This window comes from Parambassis ranga, chromosome 4 (genome assembly GCF_900634625.1).
Source record: "Parambassis ranga chromosome 4, fParRan2.1, whole genome shotgun sequence".
NCBI classification, from domain to species: Eukaryota; Metazoa; Chordata; class Actinopteri; family Ambassidae; genus Parambassis; species Parambassis ranga.
Window position 1 is genome coordinate 10,665,441 of NC_041025.1, and position 24,437 is coordinate 10,689,877.

At 41.5% G+C, this 24,437-nt stretch overlaps 1 protein-coding gene across 4 annotated transcripts; it reads left to right on the top strand.

Annotated features, from left to right (window-relative positions):
• Positions 1-1,785: 1,785 nt before the first annotated feature.
• Positions 1,786-23,245, top strand: rxrgb (retinoid X receptor, gamma b). 4 transcript variants are annotated; one of them, XM_028403574.1, is made up of 10 exons: positions 1,786-2,109; positions 15,591-15,823; positions 19,272-19,416; positions 19,712-19,891; positions 20,007-20,167; positions 20,737-20,866; positions 21,240-21,372; positions 21,534-21,625; positions 22,043-22,148; positions 22,985-23,245. In XM_028403574.1, the coding sequence occupies exons 1-10, from the start codon at positions 2,079-2,081 to the stop codon at positions 23,130-23,132; spliced, it is 1,359 nt and encodes a 452-aa protein (XP_028259375.1). In that variant the 5' UTR covers positions 1,786-2,078; the 3' UTR covers positions 23,133-23,245. The 4 variants fall into 4 exon arrangements, with proteins under 4 accessions (XP_028259375.1, XP_028259376.1, XP_028259377.1 ...); XM_028403575.1 differs by lacking the exon at positions 1,786-2,109 and adding an exon at positions 3,058-3,176; XM_028403576.1 differs by lacking the exon at positions 1,786-2,109 and adding an exon at positions 6,585-6,602.
• Positions 23,246-24,437: the final 1,192 nt, after the last annotated feature.

Genomic DNA, 24,437 nt, shown 5'->3' on the forward strand with positions numbered 1-24,437 from the left:
TTATCATCTCAGGCTTATGTATGGAGTGGGGGGGGGGGGGGGTGTGGTGTTGTCAGAATGGTGAAGAGAGGGTCCAGGAGGGTGGGGGGTGGCTGAGGTCCCTCTGATAAAGCGTGATGGAGATGAGCTAATGACAGTGGAGGCAGATGGAGAGAGCCATCTCCCATGACAACGTAGCCAGAACCTCCATCCCGAAGCCAGAGAAGGACAGGTTCAGAAAGGGAACTGAAATGAGCCAAATGAAAGTGAGCCAAAAAGGCTGTGTGTGTTTAAAACCCTGATGTCCTGTGCTTGAATGAAGTGGTGTTTTAAGGTGACTTAAAAGAGATGGCTTGTTGTTGTGGTTTGTGTTGGCCTTTTAGCTTCACTATAAGTTGCTGTAGCAGGTGGTCCAGGTTTGTTGAGCCTGGTTTAGGATTAGGCTTTGAGACATTGTTTGGTGGGACTGTGAATACAAAGGGATTAGTGCAAGGGGTTGCTTCACTGACTGTGAGTGTGTGTGTGGTGGTGGTGGTGGTGGGGGGGGGGGGGGGGGGGGGGGGGTTGGGGGTGAAGTTGATGGATGGATTGTATAATCACCAAACTAAAACATTATTTGCCATCATCAAGCCACAAGATCAACTTTTAAATTATACTTAAGCCTACTTTTAAAGTATAATCAATGTACACAATAGGCATGTGTATCAAAATATAATGATAGAATAAATATATGTTGGTTTGGGGCAGCAAAAATTGTATTGTTGTGAATTTTTATTCAGAAAGCAATTCAAATTTTCTTAAATTTTGTAATCACAAATTGCAACCAACAGAAAATAGTTTTTTTTCTCCAGTTCCCACGTCTTTCTCTCTCTTAATGCACTGGAGAGAAAAAAAAGCCCCACCAAAATCATCTGAATGCCTTGAACCATGTGCCACCATTAGGGACACACAAAGAGAGATCTGACAAATGACCATTTTAATGTCTCTCTTTGACTTTAATGAATTTATACGTTATCTGGCCTTAATGGAGGCTGTGGTGGAGGGGCTGGCGCAAGGCCATAACAAATGAAAAGCTCTGATTAGTGTAGAATGAGCCGGGGAAAAAAAGACATTCATCTTGGTTAGCATCCTCCTGTGCTCTTTTATGGGCCGCTGTTACAAGGACGGTGGAGTCGGGGTGCTTGTCCCATTAGCGGGGCAGCCCAGAGGCCCGCTGAGTGGTCAGCAGCCCGGCGTTGACGGAGCGTCTGCCCGCTCTGCAGTTCAAGACTGTGAATGCCTCAGTGCAGTTTGACTTCTGAATAACCTTCTGAGGTAAGGGGAGCTTCACCCCTGTATGACCCCACACTCTGAACAGGGGTGTGTGTTGGGGGGGGGGGGGGGACTCTAGGGGGATACCCAGACCAGGAATCACACTAGCAATTAGGTAAACACAGGAGAGAACCCCTCAGAGCAGGACGGCAGGAGATTAAAAACAGTGTTCTGCTTTTTTTCTGTTACAGCTTCAGAAGCTTTAAAGCAGAGAGAACCTATTTAATCTGAGTGTATAGAAGTTACCAATCTGGAAGCAGGGGAGTAGATATTCTTGTTTGGTAATAACACTGCAATAAATCTAAACATTGTCTAGATTGTAGGCTACAAATAATGAAATAAACTGTAGCCTATAAATTGAGTGTTTTGAATGGAAATTACATGGATGACAATCTTAATGACATCTGGTGCTGATCTAAAATGGCAGTCATGTGCTATCACATGCATCTCTTGGCATCACTAATATTCTGTTTACATCCTCCTAATAGACTTACTGCAGTTGTTTCCCAGACTGTGTTCAGAAGCACCAGTTTTCTCTCAGTCTCGAACGTTTTACTGTGAAACTGTTGCAACACAGTGCCACTGCTGGGGAGATGTTTCGTCATGATCATGTTGGAGCTTGATATCGACCACTGTTGTCATTGGGAGAAGCCCTGTTTTGCCGCCCCCCTCCCTCGCTGGGGCCCCGTGTAGAGCCGCCTTGCAGAGTTCAGTCTGGCTGGGAGAGGAATGCGCTGGGATGCGGAGCAGCACCGACTGTAGGAAATCGACGCAACAACTCGCACAGTATGGACAGTAATGTTCCATATTCACACCTCAGTAAGTACGCTTCAGTGGCCGATCCGGAGCACAGTCTGCGTGTTGTTCGGCTCGCTCAGCTGCTGTATTTTGAGGAGGAGAGCGTTTGTTTCATGGCGTCTTCTCTCCGGGGCTGCGAGCTGTGCGCGAAAGTGTTTACGGACTTTAACCACCGACTACCGTGTGCGTATGAATGTTTAGCTACCCTGTCAAATAATGGTTGTGGTGCTGTGTGATTTGAACGGAAAGCTGTGACCATCGTCAAAAGTCAGGTGATCGTGGTTGTGCCGGTCAGGCAAGGTCAGAGGTTGGCACTTTAATTGCGCTTATGTAATTTATGGCGCTTGTCGCGCGTCTCTTGCTAAACTGTTTGAGACAGAAACACAATTTATTGGTCTGGGATGGTGGTCAGATTCAGAGAGGACTGCATTTAGCAGCACGGAGGAATGGCGGATTTGACAAACTTACAGCTCGCTGGTGTTGGAAAGGAGTGACGCGCCCTGGTCCGCGCTGTGGCTACGTTCAGCTGAATGACAGCATGATGTGATTCTGCTCAGTAAAGCTGAACTCTGGTCTGTCTCGGCGACTTTGCCCTTGAACCAGCTGACGGTTTTTTTTCTTCTATGATGCTTTTTTTGAGACAGCAACCCACCGAGAAAAGGACACGGGGCGCTCAGGAGTTTGCAACATGTGGAACATTTCACAGACCACTTCCTGTGCCAACACTTGTTTTGTAAACTAAATCTTAAAAACTTAGACTCAGGCACCCTGACTGGGCCACATGGGCCATGCATCACTTGTAATGTAATGTTTTTTTCACTCCCTGAATGATACACTGCTTCCATTGGAGTAAAAACATGTGCTTCTAAACTGCTTCTTGATGGGTAAATTAAAGATAATAGTAGGTGTTATTACAAGGAGACAAATAATGTCAGAGAAAATTGTGCTGGCTTTTTTATGTTATCACAGATATCTCGGCACCATTTGGAGGGGCTGAAAATTGTTTCCATAATGAATGTGGCTCCCAGGGGAATGACAGAGACATCTGGATGGGAGAGCATGTAGAGGGAAACCCACAGTGTACAAAAGTAAGAGAGCAGTCCCCCCAGGGCTTCACAGCCTTTCTTGTATGTCTTTAGAGACATATGAGCAGTAGGATCCAAAGATTTATTAAGATATAACAGACACAGGCCAGAGCGTTGTTGCCCATCTGATCTCGCCTTAAATATCACATGGTTGTTCAGTCGTGTTTACCCCTGCTAATGTAATGTGCTGAGACATGTTCTACACATACACACACATTTAACACTAAGCGACACTTTTAAAGCTCCGTCCTGGTCTTTGCAAAGAATGTGCCTGGTTTCAGTGGAGAGTTTTGGCATCTTAATATAGCTGCAGCGATCCTGCTGTCCCACAAAGGCCTGGGTTAAACTGAATATTTATCATTTTTCTGTATAAATACTGAAGATGTCAGAGGTCCACCATCACAGTCCTGCTCTTTTAGTGCATTTACTGAGCTGCATGAAAGCCACAACCACTGAAAGATCATTCCAGTTCTTGTTTTATGCGTGCTGGCTTGCATCTATGATTTATGATGTATTTTAGTATTGAGCCCACACACCAAAGCATGTATAAAATACAGGGCCATGAACACTGCACTCATAATTTTTTTTATAGGAATCAGTCACCCTTTGTAATCTGTCATAAGTGTGAAGCCAATGCAAAGCAGTACGAAGTCAAAAAAACAATCTGGTGATTATGTGCGGATTGCTTTTTGATCCTCCTCCTCAGCCTTTCCCAGACATGTTATGTTTCAGCAGGTTTGATGCAGGCCTGCCCGCGGCTTATAAGTAGAATCAGCATTTTTCACTCTCACAGCACTTCAGCATTTTTTTTTTTATTTTCCATCAGTGGAAGTGATTCTAGACAGGCTGACGGGTGCCCACTCGCTACTTTTGACAGTGAGAACTTATTTAGCTTGCAGATCAGGGAAGTCAAAACAGAAAGAAGAACAGGATTGGAGAGTCAAGGGGGCAAAATAATGGGGAAATTAAGTGTGGAGTGGAAAAAGAGGTCACTCCAGTAGTAACTCTCATCACTTGCTAGGGTGATTACCTTTCAGTGCACACACACACACACACTCGCTGTTTCTCTCTCTCTCTTCACAGCTGCAGATATGCAGACTTCCTATATGCATAACTCATACAACAAAACCGTGACCATGATAATATGTGACTTAAAGAATGGGGTTGTACTATCTGAGTCCCTTTACCATTAAAATCTAACATGGGTCACTATACAGATAATCTCCCCACCCAGTCCAGCAGAATTAAATAAACCTCACAGGTAGGTAGGGCGTGCCTCTGTAGATATTTGCTCAAGGATTCTATAGAGACCTGCAGTGCCTCAGTGCAGATGCTTGCATTAGCACACAATACATACAATAGGATTATAGCGGGACACTTTAGGTTGAGTGCATGTATTTGTGTGTCAGTGTAAAATAGTATGAGTGGGTACTGATTGTGAGAACAGGATGAGGGTAGAGAAGGGGTGTAAGGAGGCCATTCTCTGGGCTAATTGCCAGTAATTAGTCATTAGTGAAGAAGGTCAAAGCCTTGATTTAATTCCAGCTTTAATCAAGCAGAGAACCTTGAAAGGCCCATGTGCTGCTGCAGTGTTTGGTTATGAGATGTATTAAGACATTTCTTTGCTAATTATGCAGTAGGATACATGACACACATGACTGCCCCATATATTTCATTTACTCTGCACTGGACATGTGCACATGAGTTTTTAACCTATTCATCATCATCATCATCATCTGCATCAAGGCATAGCATCTCAAAATAGGGCTCCATTTTACATCACATGTATCTCCTCCTAACAATGCATCACACTAAATACAGCCCAGCAGCACTACACCGATAGGTTGAGCTGAGAGCAAAAGACAGCTTGCAAACTGTGATTTTACATACCACTCTTAAGTAGCTGCACTCTTTAAGTCTTGATACATTTAAACAGGTGAGACTAAGCAGCAATTTAATCTCTTAGGCTAAAAACTAAAGCCAACACCACAGTGTGAAAAAGTGTAGTACCTTAATCAGCCATTCTAAGCCGAGTGTGCTTTGCTGCAATGACTTAGGACGTCACCCACCTGCTCTAACTCTAGCTTTGGCCACTTTTGGGCAAGCCAGGAGTTTAGGCAGAGTCTCTACAGTTCACAAAGCATGCATCCATCTTCACAGTCATGGCTCTTTGTGGCTGTCCCGGGTTTTGAAGCAATTAGGAACCATGTGTTGTTGTTTTTTACACACAAAGTGCTGGGATAATAATTAGCCAATACTTATTAAAAGTGTTTTCAGAACAATGTTCTTAAATGTTTTAAGAACAAATGACTTATTGATTAGGACATATTTAAATCCTAGAGCTGTTATTTCTATGCATTCAAAGAGTTCTTTTTGGCACTGTGTATTTTACAGAAGCAGAAATAGCAGCAACAGGTTACAGCTAAGTAGGCTACATTACAGCTCATTAAACCTCTCCATTGAGAGATGAGAAGAACAGGCTATAAACCTTTTGTGGTGTTCTGAATGCCATTTTGGGCTTCTAATTCTGTCTCACATCCACAAATGTAAGCTCTCATTACTGTTTGGAAAAAAAATCCTTCTCATTTCTGCTTTTATCTCCCCTCACTTAGTACACCCAGATAAATGTCACACGACATTCATGCTGCTGTCAAAAATGAGCGCTGGCAGGAAGAGGACATAAGGAGAAACTTTCCTCCTGAGATGACAGTATGCTGATTAGATTAATAGAAGTTCAGATTAAACATTTAAGAGTGTACCCTAAATTTAGGGCTGCCAATTATCCTCCTTCCACCCCTCACATTCCATGATAACATCTATGATTGCTAATTATGGCTCTCAGGGTTCATTTGGCATGTTTTATGTGGGCCATGACACACTATTAGAACACAGCATGCGTTTAAGAAGGACTGCATTATTTTAATTTCTCCCTGTGGGATTTGTTAAATCTGAAAGAGAGATTGGTGTTTCTTTTTCTTTCCCCTCTTCTTGTTTTGGGCTGCTGAGTCTCTTGCCAAGCTACTGTCACTCTAGGTATATGGTTACCAGTGGCTCCCCTTTGAGCACACTATAGACAGTTGATACAGCCACATGCAGGTGCCCTGCACAAGAAAGCTCTGTTGAGTCATGTAAGTAAAATAGATGCACACATGCCAGTGAGGGCTTCTCAAGTTTTTCGTGCTATATTTCAATGCAAATGTCAATTTCCAAAGCTTGAAGGGCGTAACAGGGTGAACATTTGATAGGATGGCAGGATAAATTAAAGGGAACAGCTGCAGACTAAAAGTGTCATTTTCACATTTATTGGCTAGGATCATTTTCTGGTGTTATTAATATGATATACTTCCATTTGCCAAGATTTTATGCTGCGACTGTCATCGTTGCAGGGCAAGACTCGTCGTCATGGCTGACAAAAATGGCAGAGATATGGTGAGGTATTTACTCTCACACCGGTGCACAATATGCACAGTAGTTGGCTGCAATGTTCAACCTTTGTGTCGGCTAGATTTGTGATGGTGTTTGGTGTTTCTTGGCCTTACGGCTGTAAAATGTCTGCACCTTTTCCTATCTGTGAAGACTTCATTGTTAGTCTTTGCAATATCTCACCTAACAACCCTATTTTGTGACTTAAACAGATGAGACGTATACATAGGAGTCATGGTATTACGCAGTCTTGTGACGTGGTTTTACAGCCGATTATATCAATGTTTGCATGGGGCTTTTTAGTTTATTTAGGTTCCCACAGGATTTGTCATGCATTGTTCTTCACTGCCTTTAAGGTATATTTTTGTCCTGTGTTTGCATCTGGGTTTTCACTTTGCTGTGTATTTTCTTGGCCATGGTAGAGCATTGAGAAAGACAATTCCTGGCTTCCTGGAATGCTATAACACTTGTTAAACACACAAACACACTAAGGCAGCATGCAGGCAACTCAGCCAATACCATTAAGCGTTTGTTCTGGCAAGTTGTTGGCATGAACGGGATTATAGAGTGGCAAAAAAAAGAATTCTTCAGCTTCAGAGCAGATAAAATCCCATTTATAACACATACTGTGCATATTAGACAGGGAAGAGAAAGTTATATTGTGTAAAGGAAAAATTAAGAAATCTCAGCGACATTTTAAACTTCTGGACACGCTTCACACTGCTTTCTTTGTTCCCCAGTCTTGATTCCTTTAAAAGGTAGTAATAGGAAACCTCTGGTTGTTCTTGTGCTCAAAGGTGTCACCAATCAACTCCTTGCTCATTGCCTGATGCCCCCCCCCACATCAGAACCCCTAGTGGTGCCACTACAACAGGTGTCCCTGCATAGATAGTTTTACCAACACTCAGAGAGAGAGAGAAGAGAGGGAGGGAGAGAGAGAGAGACACGAGTTGAGTGGGTAGTAGAAGAGCTGATTTGTGCAGCAGTCAGGCAGCAAACAGTTCCTGTGGGATTGATCTCTCGGGAAGGATAATCTGGGTAATCCTATAACCGGCGCCGATGGACTCCGCCTCTTTTGCTCTTCACCAACGCCCCCAACCACCCCCTCTTGTCTGCTTCAACCCTTCTGCTCCTGTCCTGTCCTGAAAAGTGGTGGATTGAGTATTCACCAAGCCTGAGACTGACACCTGAGTCCTGAGTGACTGGCACTCTGCCAGTGCCACACTTGCACTCGAAGGAATGTGGCATCCCGTGGCATCATCTACAACTGGAAGCAGCCCTGGGCGGGAGATAAGTTATGGTCACTGTGAGTAGCTGTCTTGCCTGTGTGCTGTTAGACATTGAAGCAACACAACTGTAACAGTTGAGCTGCGCAACACAACTGTTATCTGTTGATCTGCGCAGAAGTGAAGCTTGAGCACTAAAAGCTAGGAATGCACCGATGCATTACAGTAATGCCTGTAATCCCTGTGCACACTTTGGTCAAGTTATTTTAAATTGCTTTGACCAGTGAGTGAAACCTGCAACTCGTAGTGACGAGTCATTGATGGAGCCACATTTCTTCCCTTTTGTTAGGAACGAATCTAGATTTTGTTATCATCACTGCCTCTAACAGCTCAGTTCTTGCTTTTAAAATCAGTGAATCAATGCAACCAGTTTTGACAGGTACAAGGCATTGCTGTTGCACACTAGAATCGAGCACTTGTGACTCACTTGACGTCTCAGATGTGGTCAGTGGGGATGCCACTCAACCTAAAAGGATGCTTCCAGCTTCCTTTGCCTTGTCCTTTGCTATCTGTTTAGCTCTCAACACTTGTCCCTTCCTATTACCTCTCTGCATGTTACTTTCCCTCTCTGTTTGTGTCTGCTGTCTGTCACCCTGCATCCTTCCATCAGTGCTCATGCTGATGAGACTTTTTCTTCGTTCTTCTTCGTAAAGATGTCAATGTATGTATACACCTGTATTGAGGTGTGTGCATACAAACACAGTGGGTCTCTCTGTTGTGTTCTCTAGTGTTCTTGAAACAAGCATACCTGTTTACATGTGTAGTACCTCCTCATGTGTAGACCAGTCCAGTCATGGGTTATTTAAAAATTGAGCGCAATAGAAACCTTCTATTTAAAGATCTGTATTGGAAGTCTTTCTATTCTGTTTCCATCACAGATGCGTAAATCCATAAATCCATTCTGAGCTTCAGTGTTGTTAATGAATTGCAGTGTTGCAGCCTATCTTCACCAGGAAGATGTAACACGTGGTTTTAATATGTCATAAAGATGACAGCCAATACATCCATATGTTCCCTTAGCATAAACATCACCATGTGTCATATCTGGGGAATTTATTATGGGCTAAATTTTGCCTTTGTTAAATGAGGATGTGTTAAAAGTGTTGGTCAGCTTCTATGTAGTGTTAAGAGTGTTAAATTAAATTTGCGTCCTTATTGTTTGTGAAAAATGAGGCTTAAAAAAATGAGCCTGTCTTAAATGTATTTGTATTGCTATTTAAACAGTGTTGTGGTGCTGATATTTTTTTTTCTAAAATACAAGGCTGAAAAGTTGTTCTTAATTTGGTATCATGTTAATCTGATCTCCTTAGTCTGGCTATCCTCTCAGAGCTCTTAACATGGCTAGTTTTGTTGTTTAATGTCTTTTTCTCCTCATTTCCAAGTTTATAGGCCTAATTCTTATTTTTATATCTTTGCCCATGAAAAGAATATTTTATTTCTCACATAGTACATTGCCCTGAGACTAAACTGAAGTTAAAATGTAAACTTGTTAGCTGTCTTTCTAGGATCTGGTCAAAGGGCCAGAGGTCAGGTCGTTCTGGTCACACTCACTGGGTCACAGCATGAGATGAGTAAGTTATTGTGTTTGTGTGTGTGTGTGTGTGTGTGTGTGTATGTGGACAGCCCACTACTATCCCCCATATCATTGAAAGACTACTTCTAGGAACTAACCTCAGGCGCAGCTTCAACTTTCAGCCAGCCAGCTGTTATTTTCCAGGACTGCTTGGTCAGCCTGTTCTGTGTTAGCTCTTGTTGTTTAAGTTCTAAACGTTTTTATCACTTGCAAAACAATCTTTATCTTGTCCCCCTGTCTCAGCCCTGGCCTCCTCATCGATCCTCTCTGCCTCTGTGTAAAAAGTATCCCAGTGGCAGCTCTGTGTTTGTGGAGGTGAGGACATAGTAGCGGTGGTCTACTGATTAGAAAACAACTATATTCTGTATGTGCTGTACATACAAAACATCTTTTTTCAGGATCAGTGATGTAGGGAAACTAAGCAGAATGAGGGCAGAGGTTATTTCTTGGCTAACTCAGTGTGTGTGTGTAAGAGAGTTCACCAGAGGTTTTTACATGACAAACTTTAGGGTAGGAGAAGTTCACTTACTCTGGCCTTGGTGTTGCCACAGTCCTATGTCTCTGTTTTTTTTTCAGAATCACTCACATCTATAGCATTTGTTCAAGTGATCCCATAAGCTACTGTGTATTAGCTGCCAGACTATAGAACAGGTGCCCTTGAAGAAGCTTTAGATCTACATTTTTTTCCTACCAATCACACTAACTCCCAGCTGTGCAGAACATAAACAAGAGCTTTTCTCAATTGATGATCTGACGTTCCAAGCCAGGCGTACAGATTATGAGTGTGCAGTGATGATGCTGGAATCATGTGAGCACAGGGCTGTGAACAGGACAGCGTCCTCCCCCATCCCATCCCACCCCATCCATCTATTCATGCGTCTGTCCATCTATCTATTCATGCATCCACGCTTCCATCCGTGCTCCTGGCCCTCCATTGCTCCCTTTCTTCCTCTCTGGCTCTGTTCCGCTCTCTGTCCCCTCCTCTCCCGGCCTCCCACCTTCTTGACAGCTGGCCTGCTGAGCTGCAGATACTTACCCAGGGATAAGAGGATTTACTGACACAATTGATCAGACATCAACCTCATTTAGCAAAGAAATGAATGTTTAAAGGATGGCGATTTTGTGCTGGTGTGTATAATTTTTTCCCCTTTTTTTAGTGTGAGTATGTGAGCGTATGAGCAGGGTTCACCGCCAGTACAAAGCAGCAGGACTGGCAGTGAGGAGATTTCTTAATTACATGTCGGCTGTATCTAATGAGCTCCACAGTCTGTCCGTCTGATTACTTTAGGATGCGTTCTGTTCTCTGTCGTTTGGTCACAGCACTGTCAGCAGACATGGACATGACAGCATTGACACAAACATGCAGACACATGCAAATGAGGTATTAAGCAGATCGATGCACATGCTGAGGATTCTTCTTTGTAGTGGCTAATCTGATAAATATTAAGGCTTGTGTTGTTTTACAGGAGTGCTCACACCCCCCTGTCACTTATCCCTCACAGCTCACTCCTCCTGTTATGCACTTGCAGCGCTGGTCTGCTCTCTGGAGAGGAGATATTATTAGTTAGTGGGCCATGGTCTTATTGAATTACCACACAGTGGAGTGCTCCATCCAGTTACAACCTAGTAATTAACAGTAAGGGATTTGGAGGGTTTGTGGTTTGTGATGTTTCTTTAAACCTGTTGATCAGCAGATCAATGGGGCATATTTGTGGCTTTGGCTCTTCTTTGCCTGTGACTAATAATATGCATATGCATCTGATTATCAAAGGAAGATTTATGCTGATGTTTTAGTTATTTGTCAGTTACTTTGTTCAAAACCTAAAGATATGTAAATTGTAGCAAAGAAAAAAACAGAAACTCAGCATATTTTCAGATGCCATTTTCATTGTAGTTCACATCAAATGAGGACTGAATATTGTTCCATTTTTTGTGATTTATGATAATTATTGATACCAGTAGTAGATAATCCTGACTTCTGAGTCAGTGCTGTGATTTCTGGGAATGATCGCGTAACTCAGCTGCTGCAGATAGAAAACTCTTTGAACTTGGTTCAGGAGTTTGGCAACAGGCGACCTTTGATTTGCGACGCCAGCGGTCAAAGGTGCCCTTCACTGCTCTGTCTGTCTGTCCGCCCGCCTGTTTGCTCTCAGATAGATGCTTGAATTGCTGTAGGTTTCCTTTGACATTAGATATGTTTCTCAGACTATTTCAAACATGTGACAGGACTAGTGTGCATTCCAGAGTCTTCTTTGTGTGGTGGTGATTTGCATAGAATGGAACAGCTGGTTGTGGCGGGTCGTTCATGGATAGAGCCTCTTTCTTCACTGAACATGTTGGCCTTCCTCCACTCGCAAACATGAGGCACGCTCACCTCGCCGGCCGTTCCCTTTTAGGTATCCCACCAGCCGACTGTCCATGTGCTTTTGTTCTCCCCTGTGTACTGCAGTCAGGAAGACTCTCAGCTCTTCGGTGTTGTCTTGCATACAGGCTATTCTTTAGTTCCTGCCTATAGACAGACAAGAAATTTGCACTCACATGTACATTACAAAAATGTTATTTTCAATGAATCAGCTACGTTACTTTATAATTAATCATTTCATCTGTATGTGTTAAAATATGTGGGAAAATCGCAGCTTGTTTTGTGCAATCAGCCGACAGACTGTTTCCCAATTGCACTTCAGTCCATTAATAACTGCACCATAACTTCTGGCTGGGGCCTGCTTGTTCACTCAGATTTTAGTATAATGGATAAGTGTGAAATCAAAACGCTTTCACATGTATTAACAATGCAGAAATTCTGTCTGGGTTCTGCAAGTCACAGTTTGTTTACTCCACCAATCTGTCATTTTAAGGTACATGTTGGTCTTGATGTTCTTTAGAGCATGTTGCTAAATTGATGATAGCCCTATTACTGTATCTGCTACTAAGCACTAGAATAGAAGAGATCTTTGGGAACCCCAAAGGGAATGTGCCATGCACATAAAGAGAGAGGTCAGTGCACAAACTCAGACACAGTACATGCTGTACAGTGGCCATCTATTACATAAGCTGGTTGACTAGATATAAATGCACTCCAAAAGATGGTGAACACTCCCACCTTTTAAAATACTTGGCGCTACATTTAGTTGCAAACAGTATGGAGAGTTGACATTTGAATGCAGTATTTCCAGTCAGTTCTGTGGGAGAGAGGGAGAAAGTGGGCGAGTAAGACAGGGGGTGGAGGCTATAGTCTCAATGCTAAACAGGAAGTTGCACAACATCTGTTCCTTGGCATACAGAGAGGGAGTGAATGGCCAGCTGTGTTTTTGAGTGTGTCTTCATGCACAAAAAGCAACATCCAGTCAGACAATATGACATTCCTCAATGTTTCCCAATTCCTTGAAATCTGAGAGTGACTGTCTTTCATTACTGGGAGTTTCCATTTCCTCCAAAGTTCATGCTTGTAATATGCAGTTGAGAAGAAACTAATGTGGCCCTAATCGCTGCCAGGGGTAAGAGCAATGTTTCAAAATCAGTGCACTTTAGTCAACTTTACAGAAAAAACAGGTGACTATTGGTGCAAAAGCCTTTTTAATACGAAGCAGAAACACATCTTTGTGTATATACGAGTGTCAAGGAACATTTTCCCTGGAGTTAATTTCTGTGTTAGCATTTTCCTCTAATCAAATAAAAAAAGGCACTGTCAATTTCAATTTCATTTTAATATTCCAGTTCAAGTTAAATTTACACTGACAAAGGGAATAAAATCACGCATACAATTCAAAGCCACTAAGGAAACACAAGTAGAAGTCTTATGTAAGGGAAACTTTGTTTACTAACCAAACTCCACTCTCAGCTCTGCACATGCCTGTTGATTTATAAGAATGTTCTACTCAGATTTTACAGTGACGGTGCAACAAGCAGCAGCAGAAAGAGCTAATATGATGAGATGATTTAATCAACTTATGTATCAGATAATATCTGTAAACTTTGAAATATTGAAAGCTATTTTAAGCCTTTTTATAATAATACAGAACATGATAGTCTGCCTATAACAGTACAACATACTGATTAGTGTATGATATTCCAAAAATAAAGCTCTAAACACAAAGAGCTGAGATGGTTCTTGACTCAGGATTGCTCAAAATAAGCCAATAATAGTGAGTCAAGTCACACCAGAGACTGGGATAGCATCTAATGATTATTGTCAGTATTCATTATTTTGCAGATTAGTTTTTTTCCATCTATTGATTATTTGTTTGGCCTACAAAATGTCAGGAAATGCTCAACACAATCTCTATTTGTGAGTGATGCCTTCAAATGTCATCTCTGTCTTTCCTACAGTGCAAAATCCAAACTTGCTCTGAGGGAAGACAGCGGCAACTCATCACATTTGGTAAACTGGAACCACTGACAAGACAGCTTTGTGGAAAAAAACAACTTATCAGGACACCTGCAACACTTTGAGGGTCTTCTGATACAAAACCATACTGCTCTTTTTTACTCTTTTTTAAAATGTAATCTTTGGGATTAAATGGTAATTTAAGCATATAAATGCAATGTAAGCATATGATTGGGTAATTGAAGGCTTTATAAAAACAAAATAGTGCTTTTTGTTGTACATACACACACACACGTAGGACGCAGGAATGTGACATTTAAATAAGAACATGGGCGTTGGGCCCAGTATCACACTGTGTATGAGAGTGTGTGTGTGTGTGTAAAGGTGGAGGAGATGGTGGATGGGTTTGTTGGGGGTGGTGCACAGATGCACAAGCAGACGCTTCCGTGGACTAATCCAAATGTTTACATGTGCATGGTGGTATGTCACTATCCATCAGTAACATTTTCCCCAGTTATATTATTTTCTTTGAGTCATCATCATTAGCCCAGAAATGCACAGCTTCCTGCACGTGTCTGTGCTGTAGGAGCCTGTGGCATTCCTATTTATTAATTATAACTATCTGTACGCTGCATGTCAGTCCATCCATATACAGCTACTGTATGTGTTGTGTATGCTGGTATTTGTGTAAAAAAATATATATTTTAAAATTATATTGCTTCCAGCATGCACAACACATGCATGAAATTACACACCACGCCCCGTTGCCCGGTTGACAGACAGCTTTTCTAAGTAGGTCATCTATGTAAATGCCAGCCTGTCAGTTTACATCAATGGATGCAAAGCAAAGTCAGCACACTGTGACCAAAAGATGGGGTTCACTGTGTAGCCATTTTACCCGACACTGGCTGCATAAGGACACATTATGCTATCACTCAACAATGGATTGTTCTGCTGGTATTGATCCTGGTGGAAATTATGGTTGTAGTTAATGACTTTTTCAGGTTTTTTTATCATCATGGTAGACCATTGATATTTAAAATATATTTATTTACTCATTTAAAATCATAAAGCTGGAACAATCTATATTTTTCAGTTCACAACAGATCACATTATTAACGTAGTCCTGCAAGAGAAGTCAATTAATTTATTGACAAATCTACTGAGCATTGTCATTTGGCTCTGTGGTGTCAAGTTATGATTTACAGTTTGTTGAATTGCTCATTGCTTTGCCCCTTTTCGCTGTTGGTGCTCTCATAAATGTTGTTTTTGGCTCTAAGGCAGTTACTGTTCTGGTAATAAGCTCAGACAACTGAGTTAGTGGAGCATGTACCTACTAAAGAGAGAGAGATGTTTCAGTCTTGAGCTCAGTGCTGGTGCTGAATAAGATGAAGATAATCCTTTATTAGTCTCACAGCAGAGAGAGTGTTTCAACAGCAGAAATATGGAAGACAACAGCACACAATATCAAAAACTAGTAACATAATCAATGTTAGTAGAAACTACAATAGAAAATAAATACAAGGATCACTGGGGGAAAGCTGCACACAGTGTTAATTTTTTTTTATTTTTAGATACTGTATTATATATTATTACCTATTATGAGTGGGCATTGTAATCAGTGCATTGTACATACAGAGTTATTGCCCCTGGTAAACTGGGAATGGGAGTGAGCCTGGATGTAAAGCTGAATTTTCAATGTGCTTGTTTGCGTTATTTTGTGCATTATATTGTATGGTGTATCTGATCTGTATCTGTTTATCTGTTTGACCTTTTGACTGCTAATTTTTAACACATTTTCTCTTCTCCAGACTCTACAGGACCAATGAGTACAGCTCACACCCATCCTTCCTCCATGGGAGGTATGGTAGGCCACCCGTCAGTCATCAGCACCTCCAGGCCTTTACAGTCCCCCATGTCCACCATGTCACCCATGAACGGTCTGGCCTCACCCTACCCCGTCATTACATCGTCTCTGGGCTCGCCCTCTTTATCGCTGCAGTCTGCTCCCAACATGAACTTTGGACCACTCAGCAGCCCACAGGTGAGAAGGTGTTTATGATGAAAATGCGTTATCCAAAAACCTTTTTCCCTGATTTAAGTGTTTTTTTATCATGTTTTTTTAAAGAATGTGCATTTACACATGTGCACTAAATTTAAAAATGTCGGTTTCAAAATGTGGTTTGAATTACGGACTAAAACCAACTAGAACAGCACCTTTTGGGTAATCCATCATGTTCTTTGGTTCATCATGTGCTTTTCATTTTTGGAACCTGCAGACAGGAGGGTGAAGGTTAGCCATATCCAATGTGTTTGGCTGGCGTACTTTGGCTTTGCTGTCTCCCCTTCTGACCTTTAAACTTCTCGCCCTAAAGGTCATCTCAGAGCTCTGAATTACTACTGTCATGCATGGAGACTTAAGATGCAGTCTGACTTTAGGGGATTACTTGAAGAAAGGGAAAAACAGACCCAGAGTTGTTGCTTTTTCCTCTTTTGCATTGTTTTCTGCTTTTTTACCAGACCTGTGTATGATCTTAATACAGCTCCTTTTTTTGTTTGGTCACATTTTTTCTTCTACTTCCATCTTTTGCCATGTAGCACAATGAACTACAAAATAGAGAGAGCTAATAGAGCTGCTTTCCTTAAGTGGTCCATTGCATTAAGTATAAATCCTGCATGGCTGCTCAATGCTTTGATGATCAGTCACATACATACATTCACACACATGTGGTGCTTCAAAGGCTGGATGGAGGCCAGTGCTTTAGGCCACGGCAGACAATGACATACATTGCTTCAATCATAGTATGGATCTCAGCCTATAGGGACAGACTGGGTTAATATGATTGTATGGCATTAGCAATTTTCACTGCTTGCCAACAGCAAAGTGGCCACGTGCCTACCGGGTCATTGTGTCATGTAATATCTCGTATGTCTTTCACGGGTGAACTGAAGTTCATGAGTGGCACCAGGCTGAGGGAAGCAACACAAGATAATTCAATATAACAGCTGTTTGCATGGCCTAATAGAATAGAATAGAATTTATTTGTCACACATGTACAAGTACAGTTGCATTTGCAATACATACAAAATCCGCACAAACATAATGACATTGACATTTGATTACAGTACACATGGTAACGTGATGGAATTTTTTCATGGACACCAAGGATGAGGGAAGTACATCAGTTGTCCTTGTAGGGAGATAGGAAGTTGCACAGGAGTCAGATATTCTTTAGGGCCGGGGGGGGGGGGGGGGTTTGGGGGGCAGATGAAAAACAGCCAAAAATCATACAATAATTTCGATCCGTGATTAATTTGCCCAGATCAGTAATCAATCAGTCAGTCTGGCCTCAGTGCTCATTCGTCCCTAACAAGTGCATGGAGAACCTTCGACATCTCCTCCAGCCTGACAGATATTCCTTCCATTAAGATCCTCAAGTGGTTGGACTGTCTTCCGATGTTGTTCACCTGCTTCCAGCCCTCTCCGGAGCGGGCTGAATTGTTAGAGATCAGCCCCTCAATCCGGTCCATCTTCTGATGTAATTCCGAGATCCTAGGTCCCATGAGCCCAGGGTCATGTTTTGTGTCCACGCTTAGCGGTAGTGCCAATTTGCCAGCAGCGGCTTTTCCAATTTTTCGGTACAGCAGGACAGCTCCCACGCAATTCAGAAGTATGCCTACTACCTCCACATCTTCCAGGGTCAGTGGCTGGAGACATACCAGACGCCAGGTTTCCCAGTAATCATGGACATATCTGCCAGCGAAAGTCCCTTCAGGGCAGAGGGGTTCTCCCGGTGACATCTTCCTTTGTGAGAAAATGTTGTCCAATGCCCTAAGCGACTAATTTATTAGCTCCATGTCAAAAAAGTAGAAGAATAGCAAAGCAGGGTGTTCAAGGGAAAAAAAGACACAAAAACACAGGACAGGAGAAGAGCAAGCAGAGCAGAGAGCAGAGCAGAAATCAGAGCAGAGTGGGAGCAGTCAGAAACACGTCTGCACTCCTTGAAGGACAGATAAGGAAAATCACTGTACATTACAGATAGATCTGTATCTGTGTAAAGGAAGGGTGTAAAGACAATTATCAAATTTCTATATTGAATTAATAAATTAATAGAATTAATAAATGGCAAAAACTCTGTATTATGTCCAAAATGTCCAAATAACAAATCATTCTTATTTATTAAAATCAGCGAGGAGACATTTTTCACCAAGCAGCTTGGTTGTATGTATGTATATGATACTACGATATGATCTTCATACCATGTGTTGAATAAAGAATGTATGATGCATCAATAATCCATATACGGTGCTCGTAGCTGTTCTTCTGCAGCAGTATGTTATCTGTTTAAAGCAGCATATTGTATAAACAACTTATTTAAATGCACCAAAAACACAACTTTTTTTTAAACCGTGTTAAATTAATTATTTGTGAAAACAGTATTACACACTGTAGAGGAATAGCTGCTCTCCTCTGACTCACTGTTGGAGTAGTACATAGGGGCTGAATGCCCATTTAACTATGACTATGTGCCTTCAGGACATCTTTGTTGCAGTTTGAACGTCTGGAGGCCACACAGAGAACTAGTATGTTCAAAGAAAACAGAAAATCTGCTCTTCTCTATTGTACTGTCACAGCCATAGAGGCCTCTGCCATTGGAGGATATTTAGAGTGCACATTGTAAATAAGTGATAGGATGAGCCTGAGGTGGCTGCTGGAAGGATGTCCTCCTATATGTCACACAGCATCAAATATATAGGACGTGAGGTTTGACTGCAGATATGTAGGTCATCATTCTTGTATCCAGTTGGGATGCAGACGTTTGCACATAAACAACAAAGCAAACATAATTTCACAACACAAATATGCATTCTGTCTGTGGAAGAGTGTCAAAGGCCAGAGTGATGATAAGAGAAAGCTTTAGATGTGCAGACGTCAAAGGAAAGTGTGCTGCTGATCGTCCTTGAACATATTTTGGTCTGCACTTCATTTAGTTTGATCTCATCAGCCACATTAATTGTGACATGCTATTAAAAGTAGCTGATAAGATTAAAAACTAATTTTGCAGGAGTCCATGTCTTATCACATATCTGGATTTGATCATGTGAGACTCTACATGAGTGCCCTCTGCTGTAATCTTTTGAGAACTCCACATGTTGCACACGTGATTTTTGTCCTACGCCTCTCCCTGTCAGCAAACATTAAAAAACCTGTGTGACGAGCCTGCCGAGAGGCCTCAGCTCCTCCCACAGCCTGAGCATGTGACTGAGACACTTTCACAATAAAGTGTGTGGGTGGGGAAGAAAATAATAAGAGTGAGCGGAAGACCAAATGAGAAAATAGGGGAAAGTGGAGGGTGTCATGAGACCTGCCCAAAACTTTTCACACTTACTTCCACTCTGCTTCCTCATCCTGTTCTGTTCTCTTCAGCTGTGGGCTTTAGCTTTAAACTCTTTGTCTAAGCTCTGTCTTTCTGTCTTCCTGTCATTCACAGATGAACTCTATGAACAGTGTTAGCAGCTCAGAGGATATCAAGCCTCCGCCAGGCCTACAGAACTTGGGCAACATCAACTACCAATGTACGAGCCCCGGGGGAATGTCAAAGCACATCTGTGCCATTTGCGGGGACCGCTCCTCAGGTAATAATAAAGGGTGTGCATGGAGGAGAGGGACAGGCAAACTAATTTACACTCCCCCTCACCACAAACATCCCCACCCAGATGAGGACAGATAACAAAGACAGACGCATTTCCGGGGTATTTGTCAACCACGTTGTCTGAAATAGTAAAAGTTTCTTGCTTGTTTTGTTGTCATTGTTTGTTAAATTAAGTGCTAACACAGATGTGTACAAAAAGAGGCCACACTGTTAGCATTACACTGTACATCCTGTGGCGGTTCAAAGTGACATTGATGTTGTGGGTTCATGTTCCACAGGAAAGCACTATGGTGTGTACAGCTGCGAAGGATGCAAAGGCTTCTTCAAGCGAACGGTCCGAAAAGATCTCACCTACACATGTCGAGACAACAAAGACTGCATGATTGACAAGCGCCAGAGAAACCGCTGCCAATACTGTCGCTACCAGAAGTGCCTGGCCATGGGCATGAAGAGAGAAGGTGTTTGTGAGAAACTTCTTCATGCATAAGGATAAACCTCAGCTGTGCCTCATTTGAAAGATTTTCCAATACCTCATTCAAGATGTTAAAAATGTTTTTTTTTATGTGTGTGCAGCGGTGCAGGAAGAGAGGCAGCGTGGGAAAGAGCGGGGTGAGAGTGAGGTGGAATCTACCAGCAGTTTCAATGAGGACATGCCTGTGGACAAGATCCTGGATGCTGAGTTGGCAGTAGAGCCTAAAACAGAGACGTACAGCGACGGGAGCCCCGGGAACTCTGTAAGAAATTAAAATTATTAGCATTATGATGATCGCCTGATGTTTCCATGTTTGCTTTTGTTGTTTTACACTAGGTTGCACTTAAAGCAAGGAAGTCAGGTAGCACATTAACACTGTGTTGCCAATTTAGTGGATACACAAATACAATCTGAAGCAGCTTCATAATAAAACAAAGATCACAAAAAAGCTCCATCAGGCTGAAACATTAGTGTGTTCGTTGATTCACTGCAGCTGGAAATAAGTACAAATGAGATTAGTCACCTTTTTTCTTGAAGCGCTGTGTGTGTGTTGTGTTTCATATTCAGTGTTGTGCTGCACGACTTCAGTTTAACACACGTTTTAGTTTAGCAGATGAGTTTGTAAGATATTTCATTTCTCCTTTCTGTCTATGTGTGCACGCTTCCAGACTTTCAAAAGTCACAAGAGGAAATTGCTGGTTTACAGCACTGAAAATAGCTGCAGCTGCACCTGCTGCACTAACTGTATTTAGAAAAGTGTAGATATCGTTGACACAGCATACCAGAACAGGCTGTGTGGTTTTGGTATTCTTACACACTCTCCTTCTCCAGACCAACGACCCTGTAACCAATATCTGCCAAGCAGCAGACAAACAGCTCTTCACCCTGGTGGAGTGGGCCAAAAGGATCCCGCACTTCTCTGAACTCCCCCTTGATGACCAGGTCATCCTACTACGAGCAGGTAGGAACACAAACAAATATGTATGTGCACAAAGAGGTACTGTACACACAGTATGATAATATAACACACACATTCATACACAACATTTTCTACAGCCCCATTTCGTAGTATTTCTTTTTGTTGCTCCTCCATTTACTTAATGTTAGCAGTGAAATCAAATTTAACTGGACTAAGTCCCAACAATGCAGTTTGCAGCCACAGCACTGGTGACCTCGGCTGGCGAGAGTCAAAGAATACCTGACTACTGAGAAATATTCTGCATGTAATTTACCCAAAGTAGAGAAGTGAAAATACATCCAAAAGAAGCCACTCAGGGGAGTGGCAAAACTCTTGGACATCCAGAGCTAACCCGTTTTTTTTTTTTGGCGTCCAGGCTGGAACGAGCTGCTTATAGCGTCTTTTTCACATCGCTCAGTCACAGTTAAAGATGGCATCCTGTTGGCAACAGGTCTTCATGTCCACAGAAGCAGCGCTCACAGTGCAGGAGTAGGATCCATCTTTGATAGGTAGGAGGGAAGAGTTACTACACTGACTTTTTAACCTGTCAAACATGCATGCAATGCTATTACCGGCTTTGTGTCCCTTTCTGGCCATGAAGTATGTTTTGACTGTATGAGTTCACTGTCAGTATTGTAACCCTGCTTGTTATTTCGTGGATTTCCTGCAGAGTCCTGACAGAGTTGGTCTCCAAAATGAAAGATATGCAGATGGATAAGACAGAGCTTGGCTGCCTGCGAGCGATTGTCCTCTTCAACCCAGGTCGGTCTATCCTCCTGTCAGCTTTACTTGATCCGACATGTTGGCACACATCAAAGATAAGAGAAAGTTTTCAGGTCCTCTGATGTCCTATCAGAGCTGTCTGTATTTAAAACTTCATATAAAGTTCAAACCAGCTCCACATCCAGAAGATACAACAGCAACTGCTCCAACTCTGAGCTTTAGATAATGGTGTTATATATAAAAATATGTCAGTGAGAGGAGCCAAACAAGTACTTTTACTTTTAAGTAACAACTCAAAGGCAATGTTATAATATATTATAATAAGAGACTGTACTTTGCAGCCAGATATTTCTCTACCCAATGATGAAATATAAGTGTCTGTTTTGACCCCAGCTTTGACTGCAGGTATACAGGTGTTGCAGTGTGGGTCACAACTGACTTTGTGTTTTCTTTCAGATGCAAAAGGTTTGTCGAACCCACCAGAGGTGGAGGGGCTGAGGGAAAAGGTTTACGCGTCGTTGGAGTCATATACAAAACAGAAATACCCAGACCAGCCTGGCAGGTGGGAAATGCATCACAGTATGACATCAGTAATTCAGTAATCAGTAATTGTTGCTGTTGTTCTACAGTACAGAGCGGTGTACACATAATGCTACACAACTCTTACATAAGCAGAACATTTAACCACAGCAGAGCATTTAAAGGGATAGAGGCTGAGTTTTGTTTATGACATATGATGGTTGAAATTGATTATTCATGCAGTGTTATATAATTGAATGAGACTAACAAGCAACCACTTGGTGAAGACACAAAGGGATTTTGTTTTGCATTATTTGTTTTTATGTAAAACACAGAGACAACTCTCTGTATATACACTTAATGTATATTAATGCAATTAAACACAAATAACCAGAAATTGCACAGAAATATCATATTAAAGAAAATACTAAAGGTTTGTTGCACAACCAATAAATAAAAGCATAAGAACAATGTGTGTAAGAACTGAAAACACACCATAGACAGCACTGCGCACCTTTTTAAACACTGTATCATTTTTCAATAAAAGGACTATATAGAAATATTTGTTTATTATTATAAGGCTTGCACTGCTGGTACATTAATATTAACTACTGGGTGTAACTATAAATGTAGTTTTATGCTTTTGAAGTAAACTAAAAATTCAGGATTATTAGTTAATTCTCTTTTGCATATAAAATGACTTTAAGCAAACTAACACGCCACAGTTGTAGTCTACACTTATTGGCTCCTAAAGAGCAAACACCTCATCAAAAAATCTAGCTGTTGCTATTTGCTTTAGAACAAAACCTTTTGATTTAAAGCCCAGTTGTAAAATGATGATAACACCTCTGTATTTGGCGCCGCTTTCATTTGCCTCAGGTTTGCCAAACTGCTGCTGCGCCTGCCTGCCCTACGCTCCATCGGCCTCAAGTGCCTGGAGCATCTGTTCTTCTTCAAGCTAATTGGTGACACACCTATCGACACTTTCCTGATGGAGATGCTGGAGGCGCCGCATCAGATCACATGACATCAGTCTTCCCCTTCCCCCCTGTATATACTCCCACATTGTGAGCGATATGAAGACAGAAAAAAGAAAGACTTGATTGAAATTGTAAAGCAGCATATTTTGTACCAAACAAAAAATGTAATTAAAATGTGAAAAAAAGTTATTTTGTGGTTGTGGGAATGGTGCAGTCATGAGGCAGAGGATGGAGTGCATTTTCAAAATGAATTTGAATAGTTGTTAACAGATTTTGTAAATAGTTAATTTCAGGTGTTTGTTTTAAAAGCCGTCCAATGCATTTTGAAAAAGATTAATATTTTATTCAAAGAGAAAATTGTATAAAAACAGAAAACATCTCTGCATTTCGTAAACACCTTTGAGAATTCTTACAAAATAAAGTTATTTAAAATCTATGAGAAGTGGGTTTTTCTTCTTTTCTTGTGTGTGTGACTGTTTCACTGCGCGTCCACCAGAGGGCGCCCACAGAGCGTCCATTAGACAGATGCAGCCTCTCAGCATGTTTGATGGCCATCTATCTTGCACAGATTCCTGCATCCTCCTACTAGCTCCACTCTGTCAGAGCCATGGGACTGATCAGTGTCAGGGACGCTTCACAACTCTGCTAACACGTGATGATGATTTTACAGGAAAATATAAAGATCAATATCACACAGGATGATGATAATAATTGAATATATGCTAATGGGAAACAAGAAAATTGAAAATTCACCTCAGTTTTAGCTAAAACTTAAACACTGTGGCCAAAAAATAATATGCAACACTTTTTTAAATACACTATTTAAAAAAAATCAGATTCATATGAGCTTTATCTACATGAAAGTTAAGATGAATGAAAGTTAATAATTTCTTAAAAATAAAGTTAGCCTAAATGTTTGGAGAGCGGAAAATAACAAATAACAGCAATATCAACATTATTATTACAACATTATGAGACCTGTGTATTAACACATAATGTGCATGTGTCTCTTTCTCCAAAGGAAACCACTGGTCATGGAGCTTCATTCATCATCACCATTTCTCCATAATGCATCACAGAAGTGTTGTTTATGATTAATTTCTGGAGTCCTCCTGGTTATTGAATATGGAGAAAAAAAAATCACAAATTATATTTAATATATGAAATTCTACAAATGTACAGCTACTTGCATTGGCATTGTCTCTACACCACATTCAGTGTTTATTTACCCCAAACAGAAAATAATATGAGATTTTTCCCAACAAACTAAATTTAGTCCACAGACATTATTCTTTGAAAATAGACATTTCCTTGTTTTTGTTGAATTTTTCACAGCAATCTGACCTTTTATT